Below are 24,730 nucleotides of genomic sequence, written 5' to 3'. Positions count from 1 at the left end.
CTAAATGTCCAGTCATCAATAATAGTGAAAATGAAAAAATATCGGAGCTCAAAATATGAGAAAATAAAATAAAACATTAATAATTATTGATAACTTTTACGTTTATTGATTGGAGATGCGGGATATCGATCCCCGTGCCTCTCACATGCAAAGCAAGCACTCTACCATCTGAGCTACATCCCCACTATTCTTACATCACAAGACCCTAAAGTTTCCGTCATCAATAAACAGTGAAAAAGAAAAATAATATGTCATAAATAGGAAAAAATTTCAAAAGAAATAAAATAGTAATAATAAAAAGTTTTCTTTTGGAGATGAAGCGAGTGCTCTACCATCTGAGCTACATCCCCAGAAGTCTTTAATCACAAGACCTAAATGTCTCGTCATCAATAATATTGAAAATGAAAGAATATCACTACTTAACATATCATAAAATAAGGAAAATTTCAAAAGAAATAAAATGTTATTAATCATTAGTTTGATTTTGGAGATGCGGGATATCCGTACCTCTCGCATGCTAAGCGAGCGCTCTACCATCCGAGTTACATCTCCACAAGTCTTACATTTTAAAACTTAAATATCTCTCGTCAGTAATAGTGAAAATTAAAAAATATGATATCAATTCCTTTACCTCTCAAATGTTAAGCGAGCCTACCTTTTGAACTACATCCCGTTATCGTTCAAGAGGGCATTATAAATCATATTTTCAACATATCATACTTATGTTGATGGATATTTTTCGGTTACATTAATGGTAATATTACCATCAATTTGGGAGAAAAAATCAATTTATATACGAGATTTAACCAGGTATTTTATTTTGAAATATTTAACTCTTTTACTTTAAGAAATTAGCATAAATTTGAAAAGCTTTCAAATCAAGAAAAAATATTAATTTTTTGAAGTTTTAAATCTAATTATTAGTTTAAAATTAATTTAAAGTCAAAATTATGTTTTTTCTCCTTATTTTTATTGGGCCAAATTGCCATGTGCATAAAATGGAAATAAAAAAAATTAGAATATGAAGATAAAATAACATTTTGGATAAAAATTGTTTTGGTTTAATTATATCTAAAATCAAATCCTATTCCATCATCTAAAACAGAGAGGATTCGAACCTCTTATGATCTGTTTTTCGAGAACAAAACCAAAATGTCATCGAGAAAAAAGAATTGAATATAAAAACATACCGAAAAGAAAAAGAACAAAACTCACAAAAAAAGAGCCGAACCACAAGAAAGATGTCTTAACCATTTGAACTAAGCTCAAATCGACTACAAAACGATCCAAATATGATTTAAAGAATATACGGGTCATATCATAAAGATGTTCCACTTGTCACAATCGCACTATTGATGGCAGCGGACTTGCGATTGTGCAGCACTCACTTTCCAACGACAAGTGAGCTAAACCAATTCGTTCTCACGTCGCCTACAGCCAAGCGACGTATGCTCGAGCTTTTGACCTTGGTTTAAGAAGGTTTTAGAAAACGAGGGCAGAGAGAGATTGTTGAAAGAGACGTTATGTAAGCAAGCAAGAGAGTAACAACAGCTCACAGTATATAACCTTCTAGTACGAGAGGGAGGATACGTGTCAATAAGTGTGAAGGGAGAGAAGCAATGAAGAATAGAGTAGCCAGTTCACTACACAGCATTTATAATCAAATTTTGGTGTGGGAGTTTCAATTGGGAATGAAAAAGGTAATAACAAATCTTACCCCTAATAGATTCATACCAACAGAGAACAGTGAGACAGTAAAGGTTGAACAAATAATTTGTTTCTCAGCACAAACAAAATAGAATCTACTACTTAATGTACTGAGAAAGCCATTTGAAACCATCCCCATAACCCATTTTTCTCACAATGCTACACATGAAAACCTCGAGAGGACGAACGTTCGAGTCAGACATTGTTACCTTGCCCTTGCCAGTCGTGAAGTTTGTTAGCCCCAAGTTGTACCGTAACTCGTCTTCTGATGCAGCATATGGAATATCAATCTTGTTACCTAGAATCAGGAACGGAACGTCCGCCAATGCTTCATCGGAGAGGAGGGCATCCAACTCTTTTTTCGACTCGGCAAATCTCTCCTTGTCATATGCATCAACCAGATAAACTACTGCATCCACCTTCACAACAATGACAACATGATAAGGAACCATCACACGAGACTAAATGAACTCGGCTAATAGCATATAAGATCATATAATAGCAACTAAACAGCTCAAAACAGAGAACTTGTCCTAAATAAGACAGGGTCAGCAGACAAATGCTTTTGAAACATGTGAAGGGCCACATATTATAGGTACAGTTGCACAAAGGTAGATGAATTCAACATGCATGTTAAAACCATAGTAGTACTAGAAAGCAAAGGTAACAACTTTTCTCTTCCTATAAGCTATTATAATAATCAAGAACTTGGGATCTCAAAAGAAGTTATTGTCATATAAAATTTCAGTAGGTATAGTTCATAGTTGATGAATGGTATTAATGATGAGAAAAATTTGTGGTTATGTACTAGAAGCATATCCTTTCTGAGAGAAGATATGCTATCAGCGAATAACCAATTAATATCTGCCTCCCATGAATCAGAAAACCACAAAAAAGAGTTTGTCTGGGATTATGAAGGCAGGTAAACATTTTTAAAACAATGAGATTTCTTCAGAGATAAAAAAAAAAAAAAAAAAAAAAAAAAAAAAAATCGCAGAGGCTAACATACTTGTATGTTGAAACCGCAAAACTTTCAATTTCCTCCTACAAGAAGGCAATACAACACAAAAAAGGTTTGTATAGGATTATGAAGGCAGGGAAATGTCTTGAAATCATTGAGATGGGGTTCGGTGTTTGAATAACTGCAACGGGTTAGACAACAGGATGTATATTAAATTTGCTAATATTTGGAATCAAAGCTTTCAGTCTTTTCTCGAAGAGGGCAATGTGGTAATTCAGTACATCGGATCACAAATATGGTAAATGTCTTACAAAATACCAATAGGTACAATTTATAGTCCAAGGATAGTTTGGATGACAAGAAAAATATGTGGATATATACTAAAAGCAGACACTTTTCAAGGAGAAGATATGCTATCAGTGAATAACCATATAATTTCTGCGTCCCATGAGTCAAAAAAAGCACGAAGAGGTTTGTCCGGGTTTACGAAGGCAGGGTAACATTTTCAAAACACTCAGTTGGTTCAAGGTTCAAATAACAGCAAAGGTAGACTAAATCAAGCGCATTGAAACCATAGTTAACACATTTGGAAGCAAAGTTTTCAATCCTTCCTCCTTGAAGAAGGCAATACAGTAACACAGTGGTACTTCAGATTCAAATATCGTAAATGTCGTATTAAATATTAGTAGGTGTTACTTAAAGTTAATAAAAGTTTTGAAGACAAGAAAAATGTATGGTTATATACTAAAAGCAGATCCTTTGACATAGAAGATATGCTATCAGCGAATAACCACATGATTTTTGCCTCCCATGAATCAGAAAAACACAAGAAGGTTAGTCCGGGATTATGAAGGCAGGGTAATATTTGAACACAGAGCGATTGTACAGAGTTCAAATAACAACGTCGTATGTTGACACCATAGTTGCCATTTGGAATCAAAGGTGTCCAATTTTCCTCCACAGAGAGGGCAGAAGTGGAGTGAAATGGGATCACAAATATGGTAAATCATAAATGGGGTAGAAAACTTTAGTAAGTATCACTTGAACGGTAGGAATTATGATAAAAATGTATGGTTATGAACTATAAGCAGACCTTTTTCAACAAGAAGACATGCTATCAGCGAATAACCATGTAATTTCTGCCTCCCATGAATCAGAAAAATACAAAAAAAAGTTTGTCTGGGATTATGAAGGCAGCAAAACATTTGGAAATGAAGTTCAAATTTCAAATAACCGCAACGGCAGAGGAAATCAACGTATGTTGAAAACCATAGCTAGAATTTGGAAGCAAAGGTGTTTCTCAAAGAAGAGAATATGGTGTAACTTAGTACCTGAGGTCTCAAATGTGGTAAATGATGTATGAATATTCAGCAAGTATAATTTACCGTCGAAAAACAGTTCGACTAACAAGAAAAATGTACAATTAAATACTAAAAGCAGAAAAAACATAAAAAGCTCTGTCTATGATTATGAGGGCATGGAAACATTTTGGAACTGATGAAATTGTTCAGTGTTTGAACACATTTCACAGCTTTAAGTTTAAAAATTGCAGGAGTTCAAAAATTTCATTTCTCAAGAAATTCAACCCGCGATTCCACAGAAAATTATTTATTTGGTCAACTGAAACTTGCAACTCAAATAAAATAAAGCTATGATGTGGGATCTTTCAAATCAAATATACCTTAGCATAGTAATCTTTCCAAACTCGGCGAGCAATCTGATGTCCTCCAAGGTCAAAGGCCTTGAACTTTATCTTGCCAATGCTCAACTCTTCGGAAGTTGGATGCTGAGTCGGCTGGTGTTGAACTAATCTCTGCAATATGAGAACAACTCTTATATTAGCCGCTAAGTCAAAACCTCACATTCTAGTAAATCTAATCAACAAATCAGATTTAAGAAAACGTTGAGAAATGAAGGCAAAGTAAGTATTTGATGCTTTCTAAAGCACGAATCCATACATCAATTGAATTAATTTAAAAACAACGAACAATCGAGAGTCTCAAGACGCGGAACATTGCTATCTCTCCATCGAATGGATTTCATGAATTTTAAATCATGTACACAGATTAAGAAAAGTGAATTAACAAAGAAATGCACCTCATCTTTCAACATATGAAGCAAGGTCGTCTTTCCAGCATTATCAAGCCCTAAGAAAAGGATCTTGGCCTCCTTTTGCCACAACCCAAGGGACGCAAGAACTCCATAGAACCAATCGACCAAAAACATTTTCCGAATTCCGACAGAATGCAAGCCAGAAAATACCTCGAAAAGCAGCAAATTTTTACCGTAAACCCACCGGATCGAGGCCCTAAAATCCCTCAAAACCAGAGCAACTGTGCCCTTGAAGGGATTTAGAATATTACAAATCAATGCAGTTGGGAAACGTTGGTATTATTAACGTAGTAAGTAGGTGAGAGAGGAGACCTGTTGTGGCCGCCATTTCGAGCCAAATGGAGCCCTAGACAGGCCCACATGGGGGCTTAATGGGCCTATTTCCCTTTCCCCAATTGAGGAGACAGGCCCCATATTTTTTGTCATTAAATAGCTAAATTTGGAGGAAAATAATCTGTTTTTTTTTTTTTTTTTTTTTTTCAAATGAATTTTACTTATTCTTTTTTTATCTTTAATTTTAGAAAATAAATATTTTGATTTTTTTTTATTTTTTATATTAATTATTACCGTTTTTTTATTGATAATTATTTAATATATAAATAAGGTGAGTTCAAAAGTTTATTGAGATATTTTAGGTAAATATTTTAAAGTCGTATGTATATATATATATATAATTAAAAATAAAAGTAGACGTTTTAAAGTTTAAACTATATATATTTGTGCCTATTTTATTTTTAATTTTATAATTATCAAACTTTTTATTAATCTTTAAAAATTTATGAATGAAATTAAAAAAAAATCAATTTATTTTTTAATTTATTTCTCTACGTATATATTTCTGATATCAATTTAGATTAAAAAAATCTCATATAAAATATATATATATATATATATATATATATATATATTCAAGCATGAGTTTTTGTCGGTAAAAAAGAAATCAAATGGATTCAAGGGGGCTTTTTGAGAACGTATCAATAAGCTAGACCTATGCCTCGAGTTGTTTCATGCCATAAATAAACACGAACACTCTAGATTGATATCAGTAAGCTAGACCCAGCAGATAAAGTACATTACATAGTCCGTTTTAGGGATTGACGACTTACCCATTCAGTGACTTTGGCACTGGACGTTCCAAAAACGGGGTACTATTGAGTCGGGTGAATTCAATAATAGACGCTTACAATAGTCTTCCTTCTCCTTTCAGGGTCTACCCAAAAGAGAATCCAGTATTCCTTCCCTGTAGTTTGCTTCGGAACAAAGCAATTTCATATTCGAAATTCTAATAATTGCTTTAATAAAAATAAAAAAACATTTATTTTAATTTAAATATATATATTTTAGTGATAATTTTTTTAATAAATTTATATTACGTTATTCAATTATTCATATAATAATATATAATAACAAAAATTTTATAATATAAACAAATTCTCATTTAAGTAATAACAACATAAATCAGATAAGAAACAATATAAAAGTAAAAAATTTGTGGTAAAAAAAAAGAGAATATGAATCAATTTCATGAATTGAATTCTTACAAGAGAACTCAGAGAGCACAGAAACCCATGATTCATCCAATTGTCCTATTCTTCTCTTCTCTTCCTAATCGCTCATACTTAAAAACTGAAACTCAAGCAGCAAATTAGTCCTTTATGCATTGAAGCATCAAGACTTCGTTGTTTTCTACGACTAGAAATTTAAAAAAAAAAAATAAAAACAAAAACAAAAACAAAGGGGGAATATGGAAAATTTCTGCAGCCCAACTCTCCATACGTTCTCCTCCTCCTTACAGTTCATCCTGCAAAATAGTTGAATTCATATATAAGCATTGTCTGATTAGATAAAAATACTGCAACTGTTCGTTCTATTGTTCAATATGGTTCCATGAAACCGTACATGTTTGGCATCCTCCTTGTCGTCGGCTGCATCGTCCTTCTCCGAATCTAACTCGGCATCGGAGTCGTCTGCATCGTCTGATTTGTCTTCATCTTCTTCCTCGGCCTGATAGAACAAAAGCATATATTTCAAATTATGTCGAAGAAGGAATCATCTCAAGAAGCTGAGATTTTCAGGACATATGATACTTACATCTGAGTCAATTGGATCATTCTTGGCTTCCTGGGGAATGAACAAATTCAACAGTTAATGACATGTTTCACGTAAAGGATTTATCAGCAGCAGCAGCAAAAGAATTCAGAAGTTACCTCCTCCTCTCTCTTCTTCTCCGCCTCATCGAATGCAGCTTTCTCGACCTCCTTGTTCTTGCCCCATGTCTCTTCAGCAACCTTCTTAGCGTATTCCGGATCATCGGTAATCAAGACGTTGTCAAACAAGGTGCCGGATTTCACCTGATATCCAATAATTTGGGGGGCTATCAATGTAGGAACTCATAACAAGGATATATATAAGCAGAAATGGTTTGAAAAGAAAAGAGAGAAGGTATACCTGCCACAACTCAATACCAACATATTTCAATTTGGGGTAAACGTAGAGGTCAGGGTCATCCTTGAAGTCTGCAAAGAGCTCAAGAATTAGCAACTACGAGTTCGAGATCGTTGAAACGCAACTGAGATTTAAAAACATTTGACAGAAAACAACCTGGGTTGTCAATCATTGGTGCCTTCCATTTTCCCTTGTAGTTAGGGTTCTTAATTTTCTGCAAAGAGGAAAAATAATATTTAAAATTTTAAAATAAACATAAAGGATATGATATTAATAGCACAGACAAGCGGAGACAACCTACCTTAGGCTCCCATGGGCCTTTGTAATCGGGGTTGGGAATGGTTGGGGCCACCCATTCACCATCTTCCTCATCATCCCAATCTTGGGGCTGAAACAAGTAGCTCGATTCATTAGTAACAGTGTTTCTATTCAAAGAAGACAGATAAGAAAGGAAAAATTCAATAGCTACCTTAGTGGCTTCAGGATCAGTTATCTCCTTTGCGATGTCATCATACCCCTGTTGCACAAAACAAGTAACATTTAAGAACTATGTTGCAAATTCGGATACCATGGGGGATCAAGATAAATAGGGATCATTACCTCTGGCTTCTTGTCTTCTGGATCAGGAATGTATTCTTTGTCATCCCAATCCTCAGGCTGCAAGTAAGTATCATACATAGACATCAATAAAAATTCATAACCTCGAGCATCGTACGTAAATGGCATCCTTGTTTAAAGAACTTACCTTCTTAGCTTCGGGATCCTTGATCTTCTTTGATGGGAGGAGGCTCCAATCACTGTACAAACTACCAGTTTGCTTCTCGACGTTATCGATGAGGATGCTGTAAGTTGCATCAGGACGAATGATGAAAGTGTAAACATGAGTGAGTTGGTCAGTCTCACAGGGAACTTCCTTCTTGATCAAGTGATTAGTGTCGTTATAGTTAAGGATAGCGTGCACTTTTTTGGTACTGTAGCCACAGATATCTGGGCCAAACATGATGCTGCAGGCAACGAGAAGCGCATAATCGAAAAGAATGTCAATACAATAAACTATCTGCCATAAATAACTAAAAATACAAATGAAATAAAATTGACACTTCACGGGGTTGAGTGTTGACCTGTACGGAGTTTCACCACCGAATTTCTTCTGGTCAACATCACCACTGAGTAACTTCATGTAACCACCACCACAATCAAGTTTCTGTTCGTGCTTGACGGAAAATTGGAAAACAAGAATGTTATTTTTGTTGCTGAATTCAGGGAACTCGGCTGAAATAGCGTAGAATCTGTAGTCTTCGCTAGTTTGGATACCTAGGACATCAAAGGAATAATAGAAAATAAACTAATATTGCTTGAAACCACATACGGCAAAGTCTCATTAACAAGGTAAATTCACACTAATGTTCAACAAGGAAATTAATAAGAGATTCACCTTTGTCATTAGCATCTCCGTGCCATTTTCCGGAGGTGTAGTTCCATTCTCCAGCTAAACTTTCGTCTTTTTTCCACTCAGATTTAACCCATCTATTCTCCCATCCATCTTCAATATTACCAACAAACAGTCAGAATTCGAAATCAAACAAAACAAAATAGTAACAGATGCTTCAGTATTAAGAACATAACGCAAGATAGTTAGAGATATCAAGTTCTAAACAAGATTCATAATCCAAACCATTGGAAATATACAAGAGACTGATCGTCAAAGCATTTGATATCGATTTTATACCATAACAAAAAGTTAACGTCCAGAAGACCAATGGAAATAACAGTATCTTAAAGGAATTAACAGTATCGTATACACAAGAGACTGATGATTAAAGCAATTTATATCGATGTTAGACCATGACCAAAGGAAATAACAGTATCGTCTCAAGATCCAGCAGTATTCGTTTAAGATCATTGTGCAGGCTAGTGCATTATAATGTAATTCATTTCAATACATCAAAAGCCTTCATCAAAGAGCACCAACATTTTCAACGTATTTCAATAATAATAATAATAATCAAAACATTTCATGATTCTAAATCAAATAAGCACATAAAAATGAAACGGATCTACGCTTAATAAGCACATTGTGACCTGAAAATCAAATTTCACACACTCACATTTAGACTAGTAACAGATCAAACAAAACAATCGATCCACCACAATCAAACAAATTCATTATGAAAAGTATAAACAGACGTTATAAATCATCATCTAAAAATGCACGTAAATTAAGGAGCCAAAAAGTGGATCTGGAAATGCTACAAAACAACGAGGAGAAAGAGAATGAAACCATACCATCAAAGCGCTCCTCGAAAAACACCTTTGCCGAAGCGATGGCAACGAGAGATAGAAGGATCAAGGAAAGTAAATTAGGGTTTCGAACCCTAAACGCCATGGCTAAGGTTCAAAGCTTACTGAGAGAGAGAGAGTCAAAAGAGAAACGGAATTGCGAAGTTGGAGAATGAAATGGAAATCAGAGGGCACTATATAGGGGGTCGACGTCATAAATTCTCAGTGGATCGTGGAAATAAATTAAAACAAAAATATTTTCCGACGTGGTAATAATCACCAATAAAAAGCTGCCGAATATACATTTGTGACACGTGGCGTGTTTTTATTGGAAACTACACGAGTTCTTGGGGTTTCTATTGGAAGCTACACGTGTGTAGAATCGGAATTAATTTCATTGGATTAATCTACATGACCTGGTAAATGGTTGCAGAAATAACACGTGGAGGTATGTTATTGGGTGTGTATAAAGAAAGTGCGTAGTGGTGATGTAGTGGATTCCAGCTCTGAATTTTCTATATTTGAATTTGTAATTTTTTTTCGATGGAATTATCCAGAGGACAAAATAAAATGCCGTTTTGAATAAGTTATTTTTGGAAGTGGCTTGTTTAATTAATTTCAAAGAGAGAGATAAATGGCTATTTTTTCTCTTATTTTTATATATTTTTAAATTGTTTTTACTATTTTTGCTAGTAGTAGTAACCGTCTCCATCTAAGTTCACTGCTGACAACAGATATAGTCTGGATTGGCCAATTATATATAATGTTTGCTCGTAGCTTAAAAATTTATACACTCTTGCAAAGAATGCTTAGTTTGTCTCTCCAACTAACACACCACCTATCATTAGTAACCACTCAAGCCCATCGCTGGCAGATATTGCCCCAGATTTGTCCCAGTAAAATTTTTGAGAAATTGAAAAACTAAACAAATAAAATATATGGTTTTTAATAAAGGAAAAAAAATTAATTAATGATATAAACCGTTACGATTAGATTAAAAATTCAATATTAATGTTACGATTAGATTAAAAATTCAATATTAATGTTACGATTAGGTTAAAAATTCACATTAGTGTTACGATTAGGTTAAAAATTCACTCACTAGTGTTACGATTAGGTTAAAAATTCACTCACTAGTGTTACGATTAGGTTAAAAATTCACTCACTAGTGTTACGATTAGGTTAAAAATTCACACTAGTGTTACGATTAGGTTAAAAATTCACACTAGTGTTACGATTAGGTTAAAAATTCACACTAGTGTTACGATTAGGTTAAAAATTCACACTAGTGTTACGATTAGGTTAAAAATTCACACTAGTGTTACGATTAGGTTAAAAATTCACACTAGTGTTACGATTAGGTTAAAAATTCACACTAGTGTTACGATGAATCATGTGATTCTAGCCAAGTGATCGCATGTTCATTGAATAGTGAGTGATCGCAGGTTCATTGAATAGTGACTTGGATTAAATGGTTTGTTCGAGTGGAAGGAACTCATTCCATCATTTGTTAGAACTATTCGAAATGAGTTCCTTGAACTTAGACAAAAACATCGAATCTTGTATAGACATCTCCATTAGTACGTAAACCGATTGTATACCACCACCGATAAACACCAGAATAAGCATATCCACTGGACCCCGAGCACCCCCTCGAGTAAAAGGTTGCTTGAAACGCAGTGCATTAGACTGAAGGATAATAGGAGTGTTCTAAATAATGAAACAACCCTTATTAAATAATGAACCTAACCCAACCCAACCATACATTTTGTTGAGTTGGATTGGTTCGGGTTCTTTACGTCATTTATTCAAATTTTTTATTTTAATAAAAATAATTATATCGTAAACAAAAATGTATATTTAATAATGGATAAGAAAGGATTAAATGTTGTTTATAAATAGCTATTAGTTTGTTGGCATTCATTCATATCCCTTTGGATCTTCTGGAAGCTTAAATTGGAAGGCAATCTACATTTTCTCTCTCTATAAATACTTAAATATATTTTTTTTGGGAAATGTATAATTAAAATATTATTTTGTTTTTTTTTTTTATACTTTAAATTAATTTTATTTTAGTTTTCCATTTTTAAAATGTCTAAATTTAGATCTCATAGGTAAAATAAATATTAAAATTAGTCGTTAATTTTAAAAATCTATTAACTTGGTGCATTTTCTCTTGAAATTATTATTATTATTATAGTGTTGAATTTGATAAAAAAAATTAATATTAAAAATTATTGGAAGTATAGGGGCTAAATTTCGATATTTGAAAGTACAGGGACTAAAAATTAAATAAAACCTACTACAATGACCAAAATGATATTGTAACATTAGCTTACAAGTTTTTACCGGGGCAAAGATGTTTTAACATGTTGAACTTGCGTTCGTGTTTTGTTTAGTACACCAAATGTATGGTGAAAAATTTTGACCACCGAGCTACGTTCGTTGATACTACATTTAATAAATAAATTTAAAAAATACTTTTAGAAGACTTGGCCGAGACCAAATTATTTTTGGAAAAGTTAATCACAAGCGAAGATAAGAGATTAATTTTAAAATTTATCAAAAGTGTAAGGACTAAAATGAAACAAGTCTAAAAGTATGAGGACTAAAATAATATTTTAACGATGGAAAAGTTAATCACAAGCTAACGGAAGGGATTCATTTTAAAATTTATCGAAAGTATAAGGACTAAAATGAAACAAATCTGAAAGCATAAGGACCAAAATGTTATTTTAACGACGGAAAAGTTAATCACAAGTCAACAGAAGAGATTCATTTTAAAATTTATCGAAAGTATAAGGACTAAAACGAAACAAATCTGAAAGTATAAGGACCAAAATGTTATTTGAACGACGGAAAAGTTAATCACAAGCCAACAGAAGAGATTCATTTTAAAATTTATCGAAAGTATAAGGACTAAAACGAAACAAATCTGAAAGTATAAGGACCAAAATGATATTTTAACGATGGAAAAGCTAATCACAAGGCAACAGAAGAGATTCATTTTAAAATTTATCGAAAGTATAAGGACTAAAATGAAAAAAATCTAAAAGTTGAAGGACCAAAATGATATTTTAACGGGTACGGGATTTACATTATTTTAGTTTGTTATATATGCTTGAAGATGAGGCCACCATGTGCAGCAAAGAATGGGGCAAAAACCAAAGCCTCAACAGCCATGAGCTTGATGAGAATATTAAGTGAGGGACCAGAAGTGTCCTTGAGAGGGTCCCCAACTGTGTCACCTATCACAGCTGCCTTGTGAGCCTCTGACCCTTTGGGACCAAGGGCTTTAGCATGTTCACTTGCTCCCGCCTGCATTTTATCGATCGAAACCGCTATAAGTGTACCCGTTGACTCTACAAAAAGCATGCTCGATGTAGTGCTCGACTCTTTTATTAGTTTTTTAAAGAGCGTTTGACTTTTGAACACTGATTATCTTAATTTTTACACGTCTTCTAAACCTGCTCCCTAAAGCTTGTTATTATGTAACAGCCCAAGCCCACCGCTGACAGATATTGTCCACTTTGGCCCGTTACGTATCATCGTCAGCCTCACGATTTTAAAACGTGTTTGTTAGGGAGATGTTTCTACATACTTATAAGAAATGCTTTATTCCCCTCTCCAACCGATGTGGGATTCCACAATCCACCCCCCTTAGGGGCTAGCGTCCTCGCTGGCACACCGCCCAGTGTATGGCTCTGATACCGTTTGTAACAGTCAAAGCCCACCGCTAGCAGATATTGTCCACTTTGGCTTGTTACATATCGTCATCAGCTTCACAGTTTTAAAACGCGTCTGTTAAGGAGAGGTTTCCACATCCTTCTAAGGAATGCTTTATTCCCCTATCCAACCGATGTGGGATCTCACAATCCAACCCTCTTGGGGGCCTAGCGTCCCCACTAGCATACCGGCTGGTGTTTGGCTCTGATATCATTTATAACAATCCAAGCCCATCGCTAGTAGATATTGTCCGCTTTGACCCGTTACATATCGCCATCAGCCTCACGGTTATAAAACATTGTCTATTAGGGAGAGTTTTTCACACCCTTATAAGGAATGTTTTGTTTCTCTCTCCAACCAATGTGGGATCTCACAATCCACCCCCCCTTCAGGGCCCAACGTCCTCCCAGACACACCGCCTAGTGTCTGACTCTAATAGCATTTATAACAGCCCAAGCCCACCACTAACGGATATTGTCCACTTTGGCCCGAATGTTTCAATTCCTTCTCCAACCGATATGGGATCTCACATACCGTTTCTAGTAGTTTTCTCAAACACGACTTTTACTTAAAACTTATTGAAAATGGCTCTTCTTTTTAAAGATACGAAAATTTTGGCACCCGGGTCAAAATCGGATTAGGACATCGAAAAAACGCTCACAAACCCGTTCGAAGTGAATCTAATTTAGCTTACCTCAATGTACTTTTTTGCATTATCCCAAGCCCCACCAGTGTTTGAAGCAGAGATAGCAACCTAACAAAAAGAGACAACTTTAGCCACTCACTTATAGTAAAGCTCATAATGAATGCCACCAACAAGGCTTGTTTTTCAAGCAAAGGTTCTATAATTCAGAGCTACCTGCACGCCAGAGACAAGGGAACCAGCCAGAAGACCAGCAAGAGTCTCAACACCAAAGAATGTTCCAGCAATGAGTGGTGTAACCAAAACCAAAGCACCCGGAGGGATCATCTCTCGAAGCGACGCATCGGTCGATATCTTGACACAATTTGCATAGTCTGGCTTTGTCCTGCCTTCCATCAGCCCCGGGATCGAGTTGAATTGTCGTCGAACTTCCTCAACCATCTTCAACGCTGCGCTGCCAACGCTCTTCATTGTCATGGCTGAAAACCAATATGGAAGCATTGCACCTACTATCAATCCAATGAAGACTTTCGGGTTCATAACATTAACGGTTTCGATGCCTGCTCGGCTCACAAAGGCGCCGAACAAGGCGAGGGAAACAAGAGCAGCTGATCCAATGGCAAAGCCCTGACATAACATATATATATAAGAAACCGAGCTTTCATTGAGAAAAATGAACGAAAACAAAACGTGCACCTTTCCTATGGCTGCGGTCGTGTTGCCTGCAGCATCTAAAGCATCCGTTCTCTCACGAACCTCGTGGCTCATTCCAGCCATTTCAGCTATTCCACCTGCATTGTCACTTATAGGTCCATAAGCATCAATGGCTAGACCAGTGGCAATGGTGCTAAGCATTCCCAAAGCAGCCATTGCGATACCGTACATGGCTGCCAAGCGGAAGCTCACGTAAATCGATAAGGCGATCGAAAATATGGGAACGATGACGGATTTGTATCCAAGAGCTAATCCGAATATTACATTTGTTGCAGCTCCTGTTCTACAAGAATCAGCCACATCCTGTACTGGACTGCACACATCAGATTTCATATCAGATTCATTTCAAAGAATATATTGCTAAACTATACCAAAAAGTTTACGAGGTTAGCTCGAAAATGATCACGAGAATCAACATGCGTGGATTCGGGATCTACTATTCTTGTGAGATCTCACATCGGTTGGAGAGGGGAACGAAACATTTTTTATAAGGGTATGGAAACCTCTCCCTAGCAGACGCGTTTTAAAAACCTTGAGAGAAAGTCCAAAGAGAACAATATCTGCAAGCGGTGGACTTGAGCGGTAACAAATGGTATCAGTGCCAGACATCGGGCGATGTGCCAATGAAGACGTTGGGCCTCAAAGGGGGGTGGGTTGTGAGATCCCACATCGGTCGGAGACGGTAACGAAACATTCTTTATTAGGGTGTGGAAACCTCTGCTCACGTTTTAAAAACCTTGAGAGAAAGCCCAAAGAGGACAATATCTGCTAGCGGTGGGTTTTGGCTGTTACAAATGGTATCAGAGCCAAACATCGAGCGCAACAAGAACGCTGGGCCTCGAAGGAGGGTGAATTATGATATCCCAAATCTGTTGGAGAGGGGAACCAAACAAATATGGGTGTGGAAACCTCTCCCTAACAGACGCATTTTAAAAACCTTGAGGGAGCCCGAAAGGGAAAGCCCAAAGAGGACAATATCTGCTAGTGGTGAGTTTGAGCTCTTACAAATGGTATCAGAGCCAGACACCGGGCGGTATGCCAGCGAGGACGCTGGGCCTCGAAGGGAGGTGAATTGTGAGATCCCACATCGGTTGGAGGGGGGAACTAAGCATTCTTTATAAGGGTGTGGAAACCTCTCCCATTTTCAAAACCTTGAGGGAAAGCCCGAAAAGAAAAGCCAAAGAGGACAATATCTGCTAGCGGTGGGCTTGAGCTGTTACAAATGGTATCAGAGCCAAACACCGGGAGGTGTGACAGCGAGGACGTTAAGCCTCGAAGGGGGGTGGATTGTGAGATCCCACATCGGTTGGAGAGAGGAACGAAGCATTATTTATAAGGGTGTGGAAACCTCTCCCTAGCAAACACGTTTTAAAAACCTTGAGGGAAAGCTCGAAAGGGAGAACCCAAAGAGGACAATATCTGCTAGCGGTGAGCTTGAGATGTTACAATTCTAATACCATGTCGAGTACCGTAAAACTCAAATGCACGAGTCGATAAATAACGGCTCGTTTAAGCATCAAGAACTGATATTTCACCTGTAAGCATTGCTAGTGTAATACTCAGTTGTATATCCAATAACAAGTCCTGCCCATAATCCTGTCACAACACAGAAGAAAAGGTGCCTGTATTTGGATGTAACCATAGTCAGCATAAAGACTAACATTCATGGGACAAAACAAATTCTCGTGATCGAAAATCTCGTACCAGTTCTTAACGACCTTGTCGTTGCCAAAATCATAGAGCGTGAATCTCAAAGGTAAAGCGACAAAGCTGACCAGAGCTGCTCCGGCTGTCATCAGCACGGTGGAGATGAGAAGTTGTCGTTTTAACGACGGTTCGATTTCACTTACTTTCTTAACCTCAATGAGATCGGTTGCAAAAAGTGTAGTTATTAAGCAAATCACAATGCCCATTGAGCTTATAAGTAGAGGGTAGGACATGGCTGCATAGTTATGTGTGAAGCCGAACGACGATATCGACGCCACGAAAAGTGCAGCACAGGTTGATTCTGCATATGATCCAAATAAGTCAGATCCCATTCCTGCTATATCTCCTACATTGTCACCCACATTGTCAGCTATGACCTGGAAAATAAATAGGAGTGAATGATCACAGTGTCGAGGATTGTTGGGAGGGAGTCACACATTGACTAATTTAGAGAATGATCATGGGTTTATAAGTAAGGAATACGTCTCCATTGGTATGAGGTCTTTTCGGGAAGCCCAAAAGCAAAGTCACGAGAGCTTATGCTCAAAGTGGACGATATCATACCATTGTGGAGGGTCGTGATTCCTAACATGGTATCAGAGTCATACCCTTAACTTAGCCATGTCAATAGAATCCTCAAATGTCGAACAAAGACGTTGTGAGCCTCGAAGGTGTAGTCAAAAGTGACTCAAGTGTCGAACAAAGAGTGTACTTTGTTCGAGGACTCCAGAGAAGGAGTCGAACCCCGATTAAGGGGACACTGTTCGAGGGCTCCATAGGCCCGTAGGAGAGGCTCTATTGTGTACTTTGTTTGAGGGGAGGATTCTTGAAGATTGTTGGGAGGGAGTCCCACATTGACTATTTAGGGAAATGATCATGGGTTTATAAGTAAGGAATACATCTCCATTGGTACGAGGTCTTTTCGGGAAGCCCAAAAGCAAAGCCACGAGAGCTTATGCTCAAAGTGGACGATATCATACCATTGTGGAGGGTCGTGATTCCTAACATGGTATCAGAGCCATGCCCTTAACTTTAGCCATGTGAATAGAATCCTCAAATGTCGAACAAAGACGTTGTGAGCCTCGAAGGTGTAGTCAAAAGTGACTCAAGTGTCGAACAAAGGGTGTACTTTGTTCAAGGATTCCAGAGAAGGAGTCGAGCCTCGATTAAGGGGAAGCTGTTCGAGGACTCCATAGGCCTCAGAAGAGGCTCTATAATGTACTTTGTTCGAGGGGAGGATTGCTGGGAGAGGAGTCCCACAAAAGCAAAGCCACGAGAGCTTATGCTCAAAGTGGACAATATCATACCATTATGGAGGGTCGTGATTCCTAACACATAGTGCTCAAAGAGTACTATAGAAAATATAATGGCACGAAGAATATATAGACATTACAGCAGGATTTCGTGGATCGTCTTCCGGGATATTCTTTTCGATTTTCCCGACAAGATCAGCTCCAACATCAGCAGCTTTTGTGTATATGCCACCCCCAACTCGTCCAAACAACGCCATTGAAGAACCTCCAAGACCGTACCCGGTGATAGACTCGTACAATCCTTCCCAATCATCGCCATAATACAACTTAAACAAATTGATGGAGGCATATAACACAAGGAGGCCATTGGCAGCTAGAAGGAATCCCATGACAGCACCGGAACGAAAGGCGATAGTGAATGCTTTTCCGATGCCTTTTCGTGCTTCTAGGCTCGTTCGAGCGTTTGCATAAGTTGCTATCTTCATTCCAAGGAAACCGGATAGAACCGAGGTGAGAGCACCTAGGAAGAAGGCAATTGTGCTGAAGATGGCATTGGCTAGAGCTGGTTTACACATCTGTCCCTTGTTGTATGTGCAAGGTTCACTTTTGGTGCTGAAGCTCTTGACTGAGCCAAGGAACAGAAAAATAATGGCTCCAAATGCTCCCATGAACACAACAAGGTACTTGTACTGGGTGAATAAAAATGAGGTTGCTCCTGAAAGCAATGAACAAATAATTAATATCAACATGAAAGACATCAAACTCATTCCTTGTCGTGTCCCCGTCCTAGATTCTCAAAAAATAACTATCACTGTAATCGTGCCCTGTTGTATCTGTTAGGATCACACAACAATGCACACACTCGATCTAGATGAACACAAAGAACAGGAGAGCGAAAATGCAATGAGAAATATTGGCTAAAGGTTTATATCGATGACTTTAGCTATGTACAGCCGGAGTTGGAATTTTTAATGACAGTTGATGTAACGATCTAGCCCAGGATTCGGCACCTAATGGCCCTGGTATTCCTCTGCAACATGGTTAGGTTACTTACTCATTGCTTCTAAGAGTGAAGGTTATCCCTACAGACCAACACGAGTCCTTTCGGCATATTTTATCCTCACTCACATGCATCCCAAGAAAATTCTTAGGAGTTCCCCTGCTCCAAGCAAAGCACGTTTAAGTATGGAGTTCTTATGATTAAGCCACCGAAAAGGATAGTGCACCTTTGGTATAGGTGTGATATCCCACGTTTGGTTGGAGAGGAGAATAAAACACCCTTTATAAGGGTGTGAAAACTTTTCCCTAGCAGACGCGTTTTAAAGTCTTGAGGGGAAGCCCAAAAGGGAAAGCCCAAAAAGGACAATATCTACTAATGGTGGGCCTGAGTCGTTATAGTTGGTATCAGAGCCAGACACCGGACGGTATGCTGGTGAGGAGGCTGTTCCTTGAAGGTGGTAGACACGAGGTGGTGTACCAATAAGGACACTGGGTCTCGAAAGGGGGCGGATTTGGTGGTGGTCCCACATCAATTGAAGAAAGGAACTAGTGCCAGCAAGGACGCTGAGCCATGAAGGGGTGGATTGTGATATCCCACATTTGGTTGGAGAGGAGAACGAAACACCCTTTATAAAGGTGTGAAAACCTTTCTCTAGCAGACACGTTTTAAAGCCTTGAGGGGAAGCCCGAAAGAGAAAGCCCAAAGAGGACAATATTTGCTAACGGTGGGCCTGGGCCGTTACAGTTGGTATTAGAGCCAGACACTGGACGATGTGCCAGCGAGGAGGCTGTTCCCCGAAGGTGGCAGTCATGAGGCGGTGTGCTAGTAAGGACGCTAGGCCCCGAAGAGGGGTGAATTTGGTGGTGGTCCCACATCGATTGAAGAAAGGAATGAGTGCCAACGTGGACGCTGGGCCATGAAGAGGGTGGATTGTGATATCCCACATTTGGTTGGTGAGGAGAACGAAACACCCTTTACAAGGGTGTGGAAACCTCTTCCTAGCAGACGCGTTTTAAAAACTTGAGGGAAAGCCCAAAGAGGACAATATCTGCTAGCGGTAGGCCTGGGTCGTTACAATAGGTAGTAATCCTATCCTCAAGATCGCTCTCATTCAAATGTGGTCTCGGTTCATTCACGTCTCCCTCATTTACTCGTGCATCACACTCAATATGAACAAAACTTTCAAAAATTGAAAGAAAAGCAAAGAGACTCACCAACAGAAATAGCCTTCTGGATTTCAGCGCACTTGGCGACAACCTCAAAATCCTCGAAACCTTCCTCCTGTCCAGATTCAATCAAATTGTTCTCCTGGCTTTCATCATCAGCATACCCAGAAACCTTAACCCTTGATACCAAAACCCATTGAAGAAAGGCAAATCCAATACCAAGCAAGGCAGCTGCAGGTATCAACACCTGTATTAGACCCTCACTCAAAGCTACCATTTTCAGAACAACAGCCAATTCAGGCCTTGATGTGCACAACACTTTGGCTGATCGGCTTCTGTGGAATGTAACTCTTAAGTAATATTAATGGTTTGACTGGAATTATATCTATGGAAGAGGCGGTTTGGTTTGGTTACTTGTTGCGCTAACCTTATTGTATTGACTTAGAAAAAAAAGGTTGGAATTCAAACGGAGTTAACATGGTTGCTTCGTTGCAAAGTTTTTTTTTCTAGATTTGGATCTATGACGTTAGAGATGGCTAGAAATTGGATGGAAAGAGATGTTCACAGGACAGAGCGGGGTCAGGGAAGCCTTCTTCGTCCCTATTAAAACGACGCCTTTCACGTACAAAAAAATGTTTCGACTTAGTTTTACCTTAAATGTTATAATCGTAGTGTTGGAGCCTTAAATATTATAAGAAACCCTTTTGATTCTCGGTTTTCCGACTTTGGGCTTATTAACTAAAATAAAACGGAAACGGGGTGGGGCAGGAAAGTCATGAAAATGTAATTATAAGATGAAGAAAAAGAATTGGTTTGTTATAATATGTATTAGAAAGAAGGGAGGACGGTGTGGGATGGGAATATAATCTTCGTCTCTGACCATGTTTATCTAATAGAGAGAAATCTCTCCCTACTTCCTCCTTCATTCTCTATTTAATCGGGGATTCTCACTTCATTCGGGGTAGGTCTCCATGAGTCTTGACTCTGTAGGGCAAATTGACATCCATTTAATCGGAGATTCCCACTTCATTAGGGGTGAGTCTCCACGAGTCTCGACTCAGTGGGGTAAATAGACATCCATTTAATCGAGGATCCCACTTCATTCGGGGTGGGTCTCCATGAGTCTCGACTCCGTAGGGCAAATAGACATCTATTTAATCAAGGATTTCCATTTCATTCAGAGTGGATCTCCACGAGTCTCACTCCGTGGGGTAAATAGACATCTCTAGATAAGATAACAATGAAGGGACGAAAAGTCAAACTCAAAAAGTCAAACTTTTGCGACTTTCAAAACCAAATCAAGTTGAATTTCAAAAATATTATTTAAGGAAAGAAAAAAAACTAAAAAAACTGAAGGTTCAATGACTTCCTTCAACAACTTCCTTTCCTTAGCATTTAAGGTTCATTCATGTCTAATTTATTGTCCACTTGTACACAGTTATTCAAATCTATTGCAACTTCTGGCTGTGATGGAAGGAAAATCATTAAAATATATATATACATATATATATCTTCCCCTAATTAAATTCAAGGTTAAAAGTTTAAAATATAATGGTTCAATTCATACAATCTAGTTCATACCGTGACAAAGATCATCGAGGTGAAATATCGATACGATTCTATTATATAACAATTCAATATATATTTCTATAAAGACATTCGATTTCTAAACTATTTATCATATCATTGTTGTCATATTTTGAGGGTGCTTTGAAGAACCTCGATCGCCTTAGATATGCATGCTTCTTCTTTCATTTCCAGAATCGGATACGAGCATCCCATCCTCTCGATTTTTTAGAAGAAACTCAGCAAGTTGTTCGTTCCCGACTTTGCTGATATTCTAGAGGAGACTGTTGTGCTCACAAGAGCTCATCGAACGTCTGATTCAACGAGCACCTATCGAGGAAAATGCAGACAGGAAGTCAGTGATACAAAAACTGTCTGTAGTCCAACTTGTACAAATTAGATTGAATACTAACCGTTTCCCGACATTCTTCGACACTGAGACTCATCGTATAACAGTGCCAGTGAGAACGTTAAGGCATAGGTTTCAAGGATGCTGCAGAATTCACTTCTTGCTGTTGGGGCTGCAATGCTTGGGTTGCCCATGATGGTAGAGGAGCTTGCAGTTTAAGAGGAATATCTGTAACAGGGTGCACAAAATACAAGCTTTCAGCATGAAGCTCATGGCTATCATAAATTTTTCCATTCCACTCCGTAACACCTTCATATTTCACATCTCCTACTATAGGAATTCCAAGATATTGGGAGTGAAGACGGATTTGATGAGTCCTTCCACTACGAGGTCGTGCTCGAATCAATATCTCGTCCTTCTGAGCATCGATATCTATCAGAGATTTTGATTGGGCTACAATTGTTTCTTCTTCTTCTTCTTCATCTTTTCTAGATTCTGGAAGTTCCTCTTTGGTGCTTTGTCCATTTACAGACAATACTTCAAAAGAGGTTTCCATGTCTCGGACTACCGAACCGCCCGGTAAGGAGCGACCCACATCGGCTGCAGCATAGACACGCCAGACTCCGAACTTTGACCTTCCATGACCAGATTTGACGATGATTTTTTTCCATTTTGGAGCCGAGCCAACGCAGAAGGCAATATATGATTTTGAAACCTTGTGGTCAGTAAATGCCTTCACTAATTTAGAAGCAACTTTATGCGACTTTGTTATAACCATCACCCCGCTCGTGTCACGATCGAGGCGGTTGGCAAGATGAAGCTCTGGCAGACTGATTTTGATCTCTGCATATGAAGAATCCGAGCAGAGAACAATTCGATAAATCGAAAGTGATAGAATAATCGAAAGCTGTAATTACATGACATCATTTTAGACAAAAGTTTAACACTTCAGATACATTCAAGCAGATCTCTCTTCAACAACCAGGATATGGCTAAACCATTTATATCGACTGTCTAATGATCAGAAACATTGCTATTTTTGGCAACAGCACCAAACAATTACACAAATCTTAAGTCAATGTACTCATATCAAACTCCCAGACAACTTTAATGACATAATTTGATGAGATAAACTAAAGGCTTATTTGACAATTTAGTTGAAAAGACGATGTTTGTTCTAGAAAAAAAATAATGAAGGGTTTTTATGTGAGATCCCACATCGGTTAAGGAGGAGAACGGAACACCCTTTATAAGGGTGTGGAAACCTCTCCCTAGCAGACGCGTTTTAAAAACTTTGAGGGAAACCCGAAGGGGAAAGCCCAAAGAGTATAATATCTGCTAGCTGTGGGCTTGGGCAGTTACAAATAGTATTAGAGCCAGACATCGGACGATGTGCCAGTGAGAAGGTTGAATCCTGAAGGGAGGTGGACACGAGGCGGTGTGCTAGCAAGGACGCTGGACCCAAAGGGGGGTGGATTTGGGGGGTCCCACATCGATTGGAGAAGGAAACGAGTGCCTGAGAAGACGCTAGGCCCTGAAGAGGGGTGTATTGTGAGATCCTATATCAGTTGGGGAGGAGAACGAAATACCCTTATAAGGTGTGTAAACCTCTCTCTAACATACGCGTTTTAAAAACCTTGAAGGGAAGCCCAAAGACGACAATATCTTTTAGCGCGGTGGGCTTGAGCTGTTACATTTTATCTCTCTCCTTAAAAACCATTAGACGAAAAGTTTTCATGAAAAATACAAAAGGGATGAGAATTTCAGAGATTTCGTTCTTAAACAGCTTAAAACAATGAATACAAATTCCAGAAAACAGTTCATTGATACAAATTGTTCGACTTCCATTACATTTATCTATTCATTTCACCCAATTTCAACAATAATCAAGTTCATATCAATGCACAAAAGTTTCAAGAAATCAATGCCCGAGATCTGTATGGAATAAATCTTTCAAAACTATTTTTAAGAACAATTCAACCCTTATATCTTCATTCTCTGCAGCTTCGTCCATATTTGAAAATCCATTGAAAGCACATCCTAATATCTTTTTACAATTCTTCAAACGAAAGCAAATCAAAAGTTGCACTTGCACCATTCCAATCGATTATCAAACACGAAAATTTGGGTAAAATTGAATTCAACTTGCCAAGTTCATGTTAAAAATCTAAATCTATCTCAAAAAAAATTCTAGCAAAGAGTTCACATAGGCAGAGAATTCTAGTACCTCCACTCTGCGCACCAGCCATAGCCGAATCGCCGAGAAAAAGAGGAACAGAGGCCAAAACGCTTTCACAGTACACCCCTTGAGGCTTATTGACAACAATGAGCCACTCGTCCTCGTATATAACATCGCAAGCTGACAAAGAAAATAGGCTGGATTTAGAGCAGGCAGCCATGGCTCTGGCGAGCTCCAAGTTCTTAGATATCGCCGGCAATGGAGGCGAGAGGGGCACCGGGTAATTCTCTCCGGTCACCGGCTTTGATGAGTCCGCCATGCTATTGGTGACTGGTCTGAATCTATGGAAGCGGAAGGGTTTTGGGAATTTGGCGAAGGATTTGTGGGGAATTGAGGAGGGGGGCTGAAGTGTAACGACGAGGGCCATTTTTGTAATTAAAAGCTATTTTTGTCCCAAAATTCAATTATAAAAGCTTCTTAAATTTATATTTATTTTATCCTAAATTTTTTAAAATTATAAAATTAAGTCTTTTAATTTTTTATTTTTTAAATTTAATCTAACTTATTATACACTAAATTAAAAAAAAAATTAAATATATTTGGTTAATTACTTTTAAAATTTTTAATTTATCAAATATTTATTATACACCAAAATTAAAATTTTAAATATTTATTAAACCGTAACAAATAATTAAAAATTTACATGTTTAAATAATATTTTTTGATCTGAAGTTATTGTTGTGGTAACTTACACTGTCCCAAATACACCTTTAGAAAGATCGCCCATTAAAGCGGTACGTGAGCTGGGTTCAGAACGTCAAAAGATCGCCCATTAAAGCAGTACGTGAGCTGGGTTCAGAACGTCAAAACATCGCCCATTAAAGCGGTACGTGAGCTGGGTTGAAAACGTCAAAAGATCGCT

At 37.9% G+C, this 24,730-nt stretch overlaps 4 protein-coding genes and 3 non-coding genes across 8 annotated transcripts; all 7 read right to left on the bottom strand.

Moving 5' to 3' along the window:
• Positions 1 to 1,620: 1,620 nt before the first annotated feature.
• LOC111799333 (small COPII coat GTPase SAR1A-like) lies at positions 1,621 to 5,054 on the bottom strand. The gene is made up of 3 exons (XM_023682857.2): positions 4,766 to 5,054; positions 4,350 to 4,481; positions 1,621 to 2,126 (listed from the first exon to the last, which is right to left on the bottom strand). Exons 1-3 carry the CDS (start codon positions 4,892 to 4,894, stop codon positions 1,806 to 1,808), a joined length of 582 nt encoding a protein of 193 aa, XP_023538625.1. The 5' UTR covers positions 4,895 to 5,054; the 3' UTR covers positions 1,621 to 1,805.
• LOC111799364 (small nucleolar RNA snoR83) lies at positions 2,498 to 2,618 on the bottom strand. Its single transcript, XR_002815833.1, has one exon. It is a non-coding gene; the product is annotated as a small nucleolar RNA snoR83 (small nucleolar RNA).
• Positions 3,396 to 3,514, bottom strand: LOC111799366 (small nucleolar RNA snoR83). Its single transcript, XR_002815835.1, has one exon. It is a non-coding gene; the product is annotated as a small nucleolar RNA snoR83 (small nucleolar RNA).
• On the bottom strand, positions 3,733 to 3,854 carry LOC111799365 (small nucleolar RNA snoR83). Its single transcript, XR_002815834.1, has one exon. It is a non-coding gene; the product is annotated as a small nucleolar RNA snoR83 (small nucleolar RNA).
• Positions 5,055 to 6,275: 1,221 nt separating the features above from the next.
• CRT1A (calreticulin 1a) lies at positions 6,276 to 9,675 on the bottom strand. Its single transcript, XM_023682488.2, has 13 exons — positions 9,512 to 9,675; positions 8,661 to 8,768; positions 8,347 to 8,539; positions 7,971 to 8,229; positions 7,826 to 7,882; positions 7,695 to 7,742; positions 7,527 to 7,613; positions 7,382 to 7,439; positions 7,229 to 7,296; positions 6,988 to 7,131; positions 6,872 to 6,901; positions 6,680 to 6,784; positions 6,276 to 6,581 (listed from the first exon to the last, which is right to left on the bottom strand). Exons 1-13 carry the CDS (start codon positions 9,609 to 9,611, stop codon positions 6,570 to 6,572), a joined length of 1,269 nt encoding a protein of 422 aa, XP_023538256.2. The 5' UTR covers positions 9,612 to 9,675; the 3' UTR covers positions 6,276 to 6,569.
• A 2,766-nt stretch (positions 9,676 to 12,441) lies between these two features.
• Positions 12,442 to 20,117, bottom strand: LOC111798289 (pyrophosphate-energized vacuolar membrane proton pump 1). Of its 2 annotated transcripts, none has more exons than XM_087125773.1 (8): positions 19,763 to 20,117; positions 17,689 to 18,263; positions 16,293 to 16,672; positions 16,124 to 16,210; positions 14,631 to 14,901; positions 14,091 to 14,501; positions 13,926 to 13,985; positions 12,442 to 12,823 (listed from the first exon to the last, which is right to left on the bottom strand). In XM_087125773.1, the coding sequence occupies exons 1-8, from the start codon at positions 19,989 to 19,991 to the stop codon at positions 12,617 to 12,619; spliced, it is 2,220 nt and encodes a 739-aa protein (XP_086981899.1). In that variant the 5' UTR covers positions 19,992 to 20,117; the 3' UTR covers positions 12,442 to 12,616. The 2 variants fall into 2 exon arrangements, with proteins under 2 accessions (XP_086981899.1, XP_023537117.2); XM_023681349.2 differs by having other exon boundaries at positions 14,571 to 14,901; positions 19,763 to 20,116.
• Positions 20,118 to 21,212: 1,095 nt separating this feature from the next.
• LOC111798077 (Pseudouridine synthase family protein) lies at positions 21,213 to 24,254 on the bottom strand. Its single transcript, XM_023681034.2, has 3 exons — positions 23,857 to 24,254; positions 21,694 to 22,472; positions 21,213 to 21,610 (listed from the first exon to the last, which is right to left on the bottom strand). Exons 1-2 carry the CDS (start codon positions 24,233 to 24,235, stop codon positions 21,751 to 21,753), a joined length of 1,101 nt encoding a protein of 366 aa, XP_023536802.2. The 5' UTR covers positions 24,236 to 24,254; the 3' UTR covers positions 21,213 to 21,610; positions 21,694 to 21,750.
• Between the last annotated feature and the right edge of the window lie 476 nt (positions 24,255 to 24,730).

This window comes from Cucurbita pepo, chromosome 7 (genome assembly GCF_057944985.1).
Source record: "Cucurbita pepo subsp. pepo isolate OVF chromosome 7, ASM5794498v1, whole genome shotgun sequence".
NCBI classification, from domain to species: domain Eukaryota; kingdom Viridiplantae; phylum Streptophyta; class Magnoliopsida; order Cucurbitales; family Cucurbitaceae; genus Cucurbita; species Cucurbita pepo.
Note: the sequence above shows the minus strand (reverse complement) of the source record. Positions and strands in the feature narration are given on the sequence as shown.

What these genes read in the sequence shown, in the direction of transcription:
- LOC111799333 (XM_023682857.2), bottom strand. Translation starts at nt 4,894, where the DNA reads ATGTTTTTGGTCGATTGGTTCTATGGAGTTCTTGCGTCCCTTGGGTTG. An exon ending in TTCATATGTTGAAAGATGAG is followed by an intron (nt 4,482 to 4,765) that starts GTGCATTTCTTT and finishes CTCATATTGCAG; the next exon opens with AGATTAGTTCAACACCAGCC. An exon ending in GGAAAGATTACTATGCTAAG is followed by an intron (nt 2,127 to 4,349) that starts GTATATTTGATT and finishes ATTGTTGTGAAG; the next exon opens with GTGGATGCAGTAGTTTATCT.
- CRT1A (XM_023682488.2), bottom strand. Translation starts at nt 9,611, where the DNA reads ATGGCGTTTAGGGTTCGAAACCCTAATTTACTTTCCTTGATCCTTCTA. An exon ending in GGTGGTGAAACTCCGTACAG is followed by an intron (nt 8,230 to 8,346) that starts GTCAACACTCAA and finishes CGTTGCCTGCAG; the next exon opens with CATCATGTTTGGCCCAGATA. An exon ending in ATGATCCAATTGACTCAGAT is followed by an intron (nt 6,785 to 6,871) that starts GTAAGTATCATA and finishes TTGTTCTATCAG; the next exon opens with GCCGAGGAAGAAGATGAAGA.
- LOC111798289 (XM_023681349.2), bottom strand. Translation starts at nt 19,991, where the DNA reads ATGGTAGCTTTGAGTGAGGGTCTAATACAGGTGTTGATACCTGCAGCT. An exon ending in CGACCGCAGCCATAGGAAAG is followed by an intron (nt 14,502 to 14,570) that starts GTGCACGTTTTG and finishes ATGTTATGTCAG; the next exon opens with GGCTTTGCCATTGGATCAGC. An exon ending in CCCTTGTCTCTGGCGTGCAG is followed by an intron (nt 13,986 to 14,090) that starts GTAGCTCTGAAT and finishes TCTTTTTGTTAG; the next exon opens with GTTGCTATCTCTGCTTCAAA.
- LOC111798077 (XM_023681034.2), bottom strand. Translation starts at nt 24,235, where the DNA reads ATGGCCCTCGTCGTTACACTTCAGCCCCCCTCCTCAATTCCCCACAAA. An exon ending in GGCTGGTGCGCAGAGTGGAG is followed by an intron (nt 22,473 to 23,856) that starts GTACTAGAATTC and finishes CTTCATATGCAG; the next exon opens with AGATCAAAATCAGTCTGCCA.